Genomic DNA, 12,016 nt, shown 5'->3' with positions numbered 1-12,016 from the left:
CAGTTGAGTAGAGTAGACCGCCAGGGACCGAAGTAAAATTGCCGTTATCTTCTAGGAGTGGGTCAAGCCCACTTATCTCTATATTATTATTGGAGGGACTAAAGCTGCCATATATGGGAAATGGAAAATTAATCATGATAAATATTGAATGATGAGGGACCATATGTGACAAGAGGCTGAAAGTTAATTAATTCTTAGCATGTCACGACAAAACATTCAAATATGGATTCTCAGAATGTGCTATGGGTCCTACGATTTTGTGTTTGAGATATTTTTGACCGGTTATGGTTTTTTATTTGAAGTGGGCTTATGTAGGCCAGCCCATGTGTGGAAATTAGTATATGATACGTATGGAAAAAAAATCCATATATACAGAAAACGGCTGGACGATCAGAAAGTTGAAGAGGGGGCTACGGCTGAACTTGGGGGTGATTGGACGCACATCAGGAGGGACGCACGAAGACATCAGTTAAAAATTAGAAACATCTTTCGCAAGGTTCAAGGCTACGTAATCATCAGGATCGAGCGAGAAGCTTGGAGAACAAGGAACTACCGGGTTTTACTATTCGGTTTCTTTTATTTTCTAGTCTTCTTGTTTTATTCTAATGAATTCTTGTTCTAAACCTTATTTGATTGTTTTTAAAACCATGTTTTCTGGCTAAACCTTTCGTTGCTACCTAGGTTAAGATGAATATTTAATAAAGTTTGGATTTCTTCTCGTTTATTATTGTGTGTATGGGTTTTTCTTAAAAAGTAAAGAACTTTGGAATCTTTAACTTAGTGCATATGCGTATCTAGTTTTGATTATTGATTGTTTATTCGTTTCACATGAACCTTGGTGAATGTCTTTCATAGGATAGGTTTGTGTTGATTGTTCGAGTCTTTGCGGGTTCGGGTAGTCTTTGGGTGAATTGGCCAATAACCTTAGAAACGGTAAATAAAATATATTTAGAACTTGATATTCTGCTAATCTTGTCATTGAGAGGCTCGAGGTTATTAATAGGTCTCGATTTGATATATAGCTAGGATTAGGTTTTGAGAGAAATCGGTCTTAGTTCCCTAATCTTGTTCGTGTCTATTAAACTAAATTAAAATCCATAGTTGCCTTAGACTTTCGCGCCGAGAGGTAGATTGTCGGATTAAGGCACTTTTAAAAAAGTTAGAGGACTGAGAGGAAGTCTAACCAACCGGTAGTCATAATAGCCCTGTAGAGTCTCACATGTTTCTTCCTGAGAAGGGTCAGGAGGTCTTAGTAGGGATTTCTTAGGGTTTAGCATACAAAGATCCCGGTTCCATACCACTTTAGTTTCGAATAGAAATCCATTCCTAGTTAAATAGGATTCCAGCCTAGGTAGTCGTTTATCACCTCTGAGTAAAACCTCCGCCCAAAATCGCGTCTAGTTAGTCTAATTAATTAGTTTAAATTTAATTGCAATTTTTTAGGATTATTAGAAAACCCCCCGAAACAATAAAAACAAGTAATTCAGTTAGGTCAGTTAAGTTAGTCGAGTCTAGTCAACGTAATTAGAGAGTCTCGTGGGTTCGATACTCGGACTTACTTAGGCTATACTGCATTGACCGTTACACTTTCCGGTTGTGTGGTCTAGGTTTAGAGAGTCTTAGTCTTATAAATTTAAAACTTAGAGTGTCTAGTTTAGGGTTAAAACTAGTTAGTTTAATTAGACCATTTTTAGCACATCAGGCAACCATCTTGGATGACCCCTATAATCCAGTATTTGCAAGAAGGAATACTCACTGAGAGCAAAGCAGAGGCAAGGATGATTCAGCACAAAGCCTTACATTACGAGATGAATGGTGGTATCTTGTACCGAAAATCCTTCTTGGGGCCACTATTGCGCTGTGTGGACCCCCAAGATGCGAATTACTTGATTAGGGAGATTCACGAAGGAATCTGCGGCATCCATGCAGGCCCGCGCATGGTTGTTGCGAAGATTATGAACGCTGGATACTACTGGCCAGGGATGCACGTTGACGCTCTAAAGGAGCTGTGCAAATGCGACTCCTGCCAAAGGCACTCCCCAAAAACCCTGCGCCCGAAAAACGATCTTATCCATGTATCCACTGCCTAGCCTTTTCAGCAGTGGGGGATTGATATGGTGGGACCTTTCCCCGAAGCTCCTGGTGCTGTCAAGTTCATAATCGTAGTCGTCGATTACTTTACTAAGTGGGTGGAGGCCAAATCACTCACTTTAACAACTGATAACGACACCAAATTTGCTTCTGAAGACCTTCAAAAGTGGATGAAAGAAATGAACATCGAACACACTTTCTCATCCGTTCCGTATCCTCAGGGCAATGGACAAGTAGAAAGTGTTAACAAGAGTATCGTTGAAGGGATAAAAGCCCGACTGGACACAAAGAGAAGAGGCTGGATAGATGAGCTCCCGAGCATCCTGTGGGCTCATTGAACCATGTCGAAAACAAGCACTGGCGAAACCCCTTTCAGCCTAGTCTATGGCTCAGAGGCGGTTATCCCAACCGAAATTGGCCTTCCCTCACCGTGCTTGACAGCAGTCACTACAATCAATAACGAGGCAGAGTGTCGTCTTGACTTGGATTTACTCGAAGAAAGGCGTGAAATTGCTCGAATTAAAGAAGCCAAGTACAAGACACAGCTGGAAAGGTATTACAATGCAAGAGTGCGCATTTGTACCTTCACTCGAGGAGAGTATGTCTTCAGAGACAATGAAGCTTCAAACGCTGAACGCCCAGAAAAGCTAGCACCCAATGGGAAGGCCCATACTTAATACACGAGGTGCTAGGGAAAGGGGCATACAAGTTACGCACTCTGGATGGATACATCATCCCGCGCACGTGGAACGCGCAACAACTACGCAAGTGCTATATGTAACTACTCTCGGCCTTGCGCCTCTACTCACTCATGCTAGCCACGTGCCTTTTTAGTTTCCTATGTTGGCTAAACGCCCTTTATGTTACTTACATGTGATGTATGTTGGCCTAAGCACCTGTTTCTTAATCAATGAAAGCATACGACTTATGTTTTCTTTTATCATGATGACTTCTTATGTTACAAATGCATGTTAAACTTTTGATTAGCACGAAAACACTTCAGTAAATTACGAGCTCTTGAGTTACGCCTCCAAGGTCCTCCGCGAACATAGCGCGAGACCGGGCAGTTACACTCGGGCAAGAGCCACACTTACATTTATTCGCGCTAACTTAACCAAAGTTTCTAACAACAGTGCAATAATTGTAACTGGACAAAAAGGAAGCAAACTTAAACATCATATTCAACAAGCGCAACCGCGCAATAGTTACATAGAAGCAAACCACCATTGATTCAATTCAAAATAAGCGCGACCGCGCAACGGATTACATTTAACATCTGAAAACAAAATTACAAGGCACAAAAGCCTGTCAACGCTATCTATTCATTGCCACCACCATCATCATCGCCATCGCCATCACCATCACCATCACCATCATTTCCAACTGGCTCTTCATCAGACAACTCCACGGTCTATGGAGGGTTAAGAATCTGCTTCAACCGTTGGCACCAATCGTCATGCTCCAGTGCCTTTGCGACCAAATCCATCACAGGCAGTGATAGATGATTATAAGCATTTTTAGCACGCCCAACTCAGCGTCAGCCTGATCGGTCACTAAGCAGTGACTAGCATCAAACTCTTGTCCAAACGCCTCTTCAACATGCTGCGCACACTCTAGATAACCACCATGGTGACCAACTGCGCGTGAGGCATCTGTGAGAGCAGCAACAGCTTCATCCAGTTCTCCAGCATTTAGGATAGAGTTGGCCATCTACGGCAAAGGCAACGAGTAAGAATAGGTTTTAGCAAATAAAAGCCTAGGTTAAGAAGAGAACCATACCAGAACTACTCCTCTACCACGCATCCACTCAGCCTCGGCAACCAACGTGTCAACGACGCCTTGGGCTTCGGAGTAATTTTTCTGCGCTATGTTAAGGGCGGATATACTCATGTCTCGCGCCTCCTCAGCCTTCTGCATGGCCTCCTCAGTAGAGGCAGCTTTCCCCTTCTCAACTTCAAGGTCGATCTCCAAGGACTCACTGTTGCGATTGAACCCTATCAGAGGAACAGATAATGAAAGCCAAAACCAGTTCACAACAGTGGATTAGTCATAAGCAGCTGTTTACATTAAGCTTTCCCCTTGACAGTGGTCATCTAGCATCTGATAGACTTCAAAGTACTGCTCAATAGGACAACTGCTACTAAAGTACTGATGAAGATTAAAGACTGAAGCTCAATCTACTGATAGATTCCAAGCACTGATGAAGAACTAAAGTACTGCTCGCTCAAGGCCTGATCATCCTTTAAAGAAAGCACTGATGCTCAACATCAGTGGTTGACTACAACAGTGGAATGAAGAATCAGTGTTTATATATTAGTGTTTAGAAAGTAATCAGTGTCTGTATGGTCAGTTGTTATAGAACAGTAGATAGAGTTTGTTAGTTTGTTAGATGTCGCTTTCATGGTGACGTCAACTGAGATGCTTCAGTGGTTTGGTTTGCCTATAAATGTAACAGTACCCTGTACTGTTACATTTGATTGACTGAGTGGGTTCTTCTCCTCTAGTCCAATCCTTTCATCTTGTGCAATCAACCTTGGAGCATCAGGCTGAGGGGGAGTTTAGTTTGTAAGCATGCTCTGTAAATTTTTTGTTTTGTATTGTAATCATTCGAGTCTATGAAAAGCATGTGTTTATCAAAACTATCTTCTTCCTGAATTGTGTTTATAAAGTTTGTGTACATTTCCGCTGCAGTTAATGTTTAAATTATACAAACAAGCACATTTATGAGAGCCTCCGATCCTAACAACTGGTATCAGAGCTTGGACAGTCAAATTCGATCTAACAATCAATTTGACATAACAGTTCAGCTCAAAATTCATTGATACTAAGGTTGTTTGCATTTTGTTGAAAAACAGAGTAACGAGTATGGACGTTCAAAGTTACTATTCAGATACTCTGTAAAACAACCAAGATGTTATAAGACACACAAATTTCACATAACAAGTGATCTCATGCATAAGACATCTATAGTGTTCAGATCTGAAAACATGTCTGATAACTATGGTATAATCATTTCCTTTACAAAATTGATTTCAAGTGTTAATATAAAGTTTGTGTTGTTTCCATCATGTTTGATTCTGGTAAACAAAAAACCTAGTTTCATAAAAACAATAGTGTTTTTGTTAACATAAAAGGAGGGAAATTAAAACTTTAGTTATCAAATCTTATGTGTTGAAAAACAGGTTGAGAATCCTGTTAAAAGGATCAAATCAACTTTGTTAAGAACACATTAAGAAAATCAAGTGTTAAGATAGACTAAATCATATGTAATGTGAGATTTGACAAAATCTGTGCAAAAATGTCCAAGTCTCTCCAAACATTGCTATAAAATGATTCTGGTCTAAGTATTTCTTTAATAAAATCCTCCCAGTAAGTATTTTAGTACTTATGAATGGGAAGGTTAAAAAGGGAAGAAGAAAAAATAACAAAACTCAGTAAAAAGGTTTTCATCATCTGGGATACTAAACCACTGTCAGGACTTTATAAAAGCTTCAAAACTTGTAATAAACATGTGGCAAAACCTAGAACATAAATTCCTAGGAAAACTGCTGACAAGTTAAACTTGATAATTTGCATCTAAAATGTACTTTGTTAAGTATAGCATTCCTGCAGATGGTTCATAAATCACCATCTACAGATGTTGGACATGATATTGTGTTTACACAAGACAAAATCAATCCCCTCATCTGAACAAGCAGATGCTCAATTTTTTGTCAAAAGCTCAAACACTGTCGCACTAACAGTTGCTGATGTAATAGCCTTTCATAACCTCTCCATTTCCCTACCACTGTTGTGCTCAAACATCTGTTTTCTACATACTGTCCACTACTGAAAGTCAACCTCTGCTATCTCATTTTCATGATAAGCACTGTTGTTCAAAATCAGTGTTTTATCCACTGATATGCTATCCACTGATAGTAAAAATCACCCACTGATTCATTTGTTACCGTTGTAACTACCGATGGTTGATCCATCAGTGGCTCTCAAAACAACTGTCCTCCATTATTTAACCTTTCATCAGGGGTTGGCACGTGTTCAGTTTTTAGCCATCAGATCATTGTAACCGCTGTCACATCAACATTCACTTTTTCTTTGAATAAAACCCTGATCAAAAACCCCAAACAGGATCACACACTGTCGAATTGAATTCCAAAATTCTCTTCTCAAAGCAGTTTTCAACTTTTCTTTTCAAATCACTCTTCGATTCTTCTTCATCAAAATGATGAAATCAAAGTCAAAATCAAAATCAAAATCATCCTCATCTTCTAAAGAGGCCACTCAAATGGCCGATGAACCAATTGAAACCCCATACAAATCTCCTCACAATTATTTGGGTCTACTCACAAAACCCACTACCACCAACACCTTCGATTCCAACATCGACACCTTATCTGCATCAAAGTACAAAACTTTGGTAATAGCAGATGCTCCCATTTACCAACAAACCCAGAGAGAGTTCTGGAAAAACGCTACCCTTGAAAAACAAGAAGACATCGTCATAGCCATCAACTCCTCTATGCAGGGTAAAGCGATTCAAATTACCCCACAATCAATCTCAGAAATCTTTAAACTCGATGATCAGTTAGGTAAAACTTCTTTTTCTAAAACCGAGTTGAAAACTGATTTCTTGAAAAGGGGGTATGCAGAACAACCAAAAAGAGATACTTTACAAAAAGGCTATTTCCCTTCTGCACCTAGGTTTTTATTTCACACTCTTTTGATGTGTGTTTCAAATAAAACAACTGCATTTAACGAAATACCATTAAAGATTCAATGCCTGGGTTATGCTATTTTAAACAATGAAAATTTTAACTATTCCTAGGAGATCTTTAATGACTTGGTAAAAAATGTTGACAGCAAATCATTTTTGCTCTTTCCAAGGTTTCTAAGCTACTATTTTAAACAAAAATTTGGAAAGGAAAATGAAAATTTGCTCAAACAAGGTGTTTATTTTCAAATAAATGGTTTAACACCTGAAACATTCTCTAGAATGTTAACAACTTCAAAAACAAAAGCAGAGGTGCCTGAGTAGAATTTAGCAGATAACACTGCTCCTCAGGTATCGACTGCTGAGCCCACTGCTCCAGGTGATCACAGCAGCACAACCACTGCTTTGAAACCCACACCTGCCATTACCAAAACGACCAAAAAGAAAACATCCAGAAAGCCCCCCAAACCCAAATCAAAGGCAACTCTGGAAGATGAGATCCCAGAGCCACTGCTAGTGACAACACAAATGTCACTAATAACCACTGCTGCTACTTCCTCACAGCAAATGGAAGAAAGATCTCCACCTTTGCCTCAAACTCCTCCAGCATCCTCACAAAAGGATCAGGTTGTAAACACAGGGACCCCACAATATGAAGCTCTGGATTCAATTGAATCCATCTTCCTCAGTCCTGATCCCAAGGACATATCTCTTTCAAACCTTTATCTTTACCCCTCACTTTACCACAATCCATAATACCTTTATTGCATGCAGTTGATATAGCACAGACACAAACCAGTTCCTCTCAATCACCTGTCACTGAGAGTATACTCCAACAAGTGACTGGGTCTGATGTTTATACCTCTGCTATCCCAGCAACAACTGAGGAAGTTACACTACAGGGATTACAGGTAATTCCTGCGCTTTCAACATAGCCTGCAGAAAGGAAAGACATATTTAGATAATTCAACAAGTAAAAAACTATAAAGGGAAGGAGGGTTAACAGTTATCAGACCTCAACATGTTCCCTATCACCTTGAACATCTTCAACCTTCCATTTCAATTCAGCAACTTTACCCTCAAGCTCGGTAATCTTGGCTCGGGCTGCATACATACGCTGATTATCTTTCTCACAAATCTTCTTCCATTCAGCCTTCTCCTTCGCCAGAAGATCTTCAGCAGCACGAAGTTTGCCCCTAAGGCCTTCACGGCCCCACTCTTCTGATTTCCTATCAGATTCAAACTTGGCCTTCTCTTCGGCAAGGGCAGCCCTATCCTTCTCATAATCCTTAACCTGCCTCACCAGGCGCTCATGATACTTTTCCCAATCTGCTCGCTCCTTAACCATCATACGCCATTCTCGCACGATCTGGTGATTGGCGGCGCGAGTATTGGCCTCTCCAACAACATAGGCTTGGTATAGCCCATGGTGAGTCGCGCCCGCTGGCGGTTAACCTCACCAGGAGGGAAGGAATTTAATAACCAATCACGGCATGCACCAAACTCCATGAAAGTATTCTTCTGCTTTAGACCCCAGGGAGCTTGGTGGGGAGAGTTGCCGCGCGCCTCCTCCGTGTAAGTTGATGCGCGTGTAGTGTGATATATTTTAGGTCTATATTTTAAGCCCTTTTACACTTTTTACCCAAGTTTTAAATTAATAAAACACGATATTTACTAACACTAAACACACATATGGGCAAGTGCACCCATCGTGGAAGTAGTATAGTGTTGGTAAGATACCGAGGTCGTCCAAGGACACAAGAGCTTTTAGTACCGGTTTATCCTCAACGTCTAATCAAATAAAAAATTAGAAAAAAGGTTTTTAAACTAGAAAAATAATGCTGAAAAATAAAATACAAATAAAAACAGATAGACAAGATGAATCACTTGGATCCGACTCGTGTGTAGTGTAACCTTTGATTATTTCCGCACTTTTGCACTTTTCAAGAGATTATCTTAGTTATTGTAGTAGGCCCCTCTTTTGAAGGTGACGTTACCCTCAACCCAGTAGTTTGAGTCAGCAAGGATACAATCCTAAAGGGTCGGATTATTGAAAGATAATTAATTAAGTTATTAATGCATAATGTGGTAGGCCCCTCTTTTGAAGGTGACGTTACCCTCGGCTAAGTAATCTGAGTCAGCAGGGATACAGTCCTAAGTAGCCGGGTTAAAGTTTTAATAGTAGTTTAACTTATGAGGGGATCAAAGAGTTTGGACCCCCGCCATCCAATACCGGTGGGTACTGAAGGAGGTCCTACTAAATTTGACCCAGGTCCTTTGCAGGATCTATACACTGAACAATGGCAAGACTCTTACTAAACCGTTCCCTTAACCCCCGACCAGGTAGCCAACATATCTCCATATAGACCGTGGAGATATGAATAGTGAAAATCTTTTATTTTATATAGACAGTAAAATAATGCCAAGACACCACGGACAAACGATAAGGAAGAATCACCTTTAACATAAGAAACTAGTTATTAAAGTCATTAATACATAACCAAATAAAAAGTGCAAAAAGATTAAAAATAAAAAGTATTACACTAAACACTTGTCTTCACCAAGTGATGTAAGAGACTTAGGAAAACATGGCCTTTGATTGTCAAGAACTCTTACGATCAATCTTGGATCCCGAGACGACTCACACACTCTATGATGGACAATGGATGATGGTGGTGTATGATGGTGTTGTGATGGTGGTGGGTGGTGGGTGAAGTGTGAGAGAGGTGGTGTGCCAAGGGATGAGTTGCAAGTGATCCAAGCAGTCCTATTTATAGGCTGAACAGAAGCTCAGGCACGGCCCCGTTTCCATCCTTCGCTCTTTCTTCATTAATTGCAGTTTGTCTGCATTAGTTGACCACGCCCCCGTGTCCGCTGAGCACGACCCCGTGTGCAGAAGCGTATCCGTACTATCAAGATTTCCCTAGATCCTACGAATCTTAGAGTTGACCACGGCCCCGTGTCCGCTGAGCACGACCCCATGGTGGGCGATAGAAGCTTCTACAACTTTGTCTTTTCTGCTGACACTTGGGCACGCCCCCGTGCTCATTGAGCACGGGGCGTGTTCATCCTTTTGTTCTCTTGTTTTGCTTGGGAAGATGTTTTCGGGGAGGTCGGGCATGCCACATTTGTTTCTTTTCTTGTATTCATGTTAGATTTAGCTACCTTTTTGCTTCTTTTGTTCATTTGAGCTCATTTAATCCTGAAAATACAAAAGGAAGACAAAAACATACTTTTTCCAACATTAGTACTAAAAAAGGGTTAGTTTTATGCCACAATTGATGTAATTTATATGTTGCATTTTGTGCACATCAAATACCCCCACACTTGAATATTTGCTTATCCTCAAGCAAAACTCTTTATAATGTGGCTTTACACTCCCAAATGGAATGGGTAGAAGAGAAAGTTTTTGGGCTTGTTATAGAGTGTGGGGATTTCCAAGATTCTTTATTAAGTTTTATTTTTATTTATTTACAATCCTATTCGTCATGATTTATTAAAAACATTTCATAAGATAAATTACTTATTAGGGCATAACATGCCTTTTTTTTTTAAATTCCGTTTATATACAAGTTCACATACCTCACGGGGGATCACTCAACACTCGGTCAAAGGTGTATTTTTAGTGAATCACTCGAGAGCGGCATGGAACATACTTCTACCATAAGCTTGCCAAGCAATCAATCATTCTCCTTTTTAACTTTACACCTTTGTACATATCAAGAGGACTTTTGGGTGAAGGGTTAGGCTTGGGCTAATGGTGGGTGGTTGGGTTAGTGGTTAGTAAAAGGGCGAAAGGCGTAAAAGCGTCGGCTTTCATAAGACTCGTCATTTTTCAAAGCTTTTTATTTTGATGAAGTATTTCTTTCAAACAAGGTTGTTTTTGATAAACTTGTTTGTTTATTTCTTTGGCTTCATCATATATATATATATATATATATATATATATATATATATATATATATATGTATATATATATATATTTTCAAGAGTCATAAGAAGAACCGAGCTTGTTACTAAAACAAAGGGTTTAAAATGAAAAAGGGTTTTGGTGGGTAAAAAGGGTGTTTGGTTTGGGTTAAGAAATCAAAAGGTTTAGGCTCAAAGGGGTTAACTATGGGGATTTTGGGTAGGTGGTAAAAAAAAAGAAAAATAATGGTGTAGAAATAAAAAGGGTTAGTCCTAATGCCTCCATCATTTACTTACTTGGGTTTAAGTTGGCAAGGACCGGGAATGTATCGTCGTGGCAAGTTCTAGAGTCGTAAGAACCAAGCGGCTATTCACACAAGAAACGAAAGATGAGCATTTAGTTTAAAGATATGTATTTGTATGCTCAATAAAGGCTCAAAACTCACTTTTGTGGGAATGGGTTTTTATATGATCAAGTATATATAATCAAATTTTAACTAAGCTTGTCATGCCGTTTCATTATTTTTTTATGTTGGTTCTTTTTATCACGACACTATCGGTTGAAAATTTGTAAAAATATAACCTTTTTAGAACTTGAAATTCCCAACTTAAACTTAGACAAGTAAAAAAAATGAAAATTTTTGAAAAAAATTAGGGGTGATTAGCGGTTCCAATAGAGTTTTGTGTAAGGCTTGTTAATTAGGACTTGCAAGATTCAAAGTTTTAGCATCCCCCCCCCCCAACACTTAAATTACACATTGTCCTTATTGTGTCCCAAAAATAAGTTTTTAGGTTCATTGAATGTCTAAAAAGGTGTGAAAAAGCAAAATTTATGTTACTGGGCGTCTGGACACGGCCCCGTGGTGTCCGGGCACGGCCCCGTGTTCAGATCGCCAGTAACAATAATTTATAAAAAGAAACAGAAGCCTGGACACGGGGGCGTGTTAAGTGAGCACACCCCGTGTCCAGTTACCTGAACTGGGCATTTTCTGCAGATTGTGCAGCACGGGGCCGTGTTGGGCGGGCACGGCCCGTGCTGAACTTGTTGTAATGAAGGAAATTTTGTCGGATGGCCCTGTTTTTGTGCATGGGGTGCTGGTGCAAGTTTCTCTTGTTATCCTTCACCATCCCGAGTGTGTTTTATTCCTGAAAATTAAAACTAAACTAGAAAACATAAAAATTAATCTAAACTAAACTAAGGATAGTTCCGCGGAATGCCTCCGTGGTGCGCCACGTTTATATGGGTCTTTGGCTAGACCCAAAGCCTGGTCATATGTTACCAAAGTGGGATGTTTTGCATCCCATGCT

At 39.8% G+C, this 12,016-nt stretch overlaps 1 protein-coding gene across 1 annotated transcript; it reads left to right on the top strand.

Annotated features, from left to right (window-relative positions):
• Positions 1 to 2,432: 2,432 nt before the first annotated feature.
• LOC110893423 lies at positions 2,433 to 2,768 on the top strand. Its single transcript, XM_022140533.1, has one exon. The coding sequence runs from the start codon at positions 2,433 to 2,435 to the stop codon at positions 2,766 to 2,768; it is 336 nt and encodes a 111-aa protein (XP_021996225.1).
• The last annotated feature ends 9,248 nt before the right edge of the window (positions 2,769 to 12,016 follow it).

Source organism: Helianthus annuus, chromosome 12 (genome assembly GCF_002127325.2).
Source record: "Helianthus annuus cultivar XRQ/B chromosome 12, HanXRQr2.0-SUNRISE, whole genome shotgun sequence".
In the NCBI taxonomy this organism is placed as follows: Eukaryota; Viridiplantae; Streptophyta; class Magnoliopsida; order Asterales; family Asteraceae; genus Helianthus; species Helianthus annuus.
The sequence above is the reverse complement of the archived record's forward strand: the minus strand, read 5'-3'. Positions and strand labels throughout refer to the sequence as shown.

Excerpts from the sequence above, each read along its gene's own strand:
- LOC110893423 (XM_022140533.1), top strand. The coding sequence starts at position 2,433 with ATGTCGAAAACAAGCACTGGCGAAACCCCTTTCAGCCTAGTCTATGGC.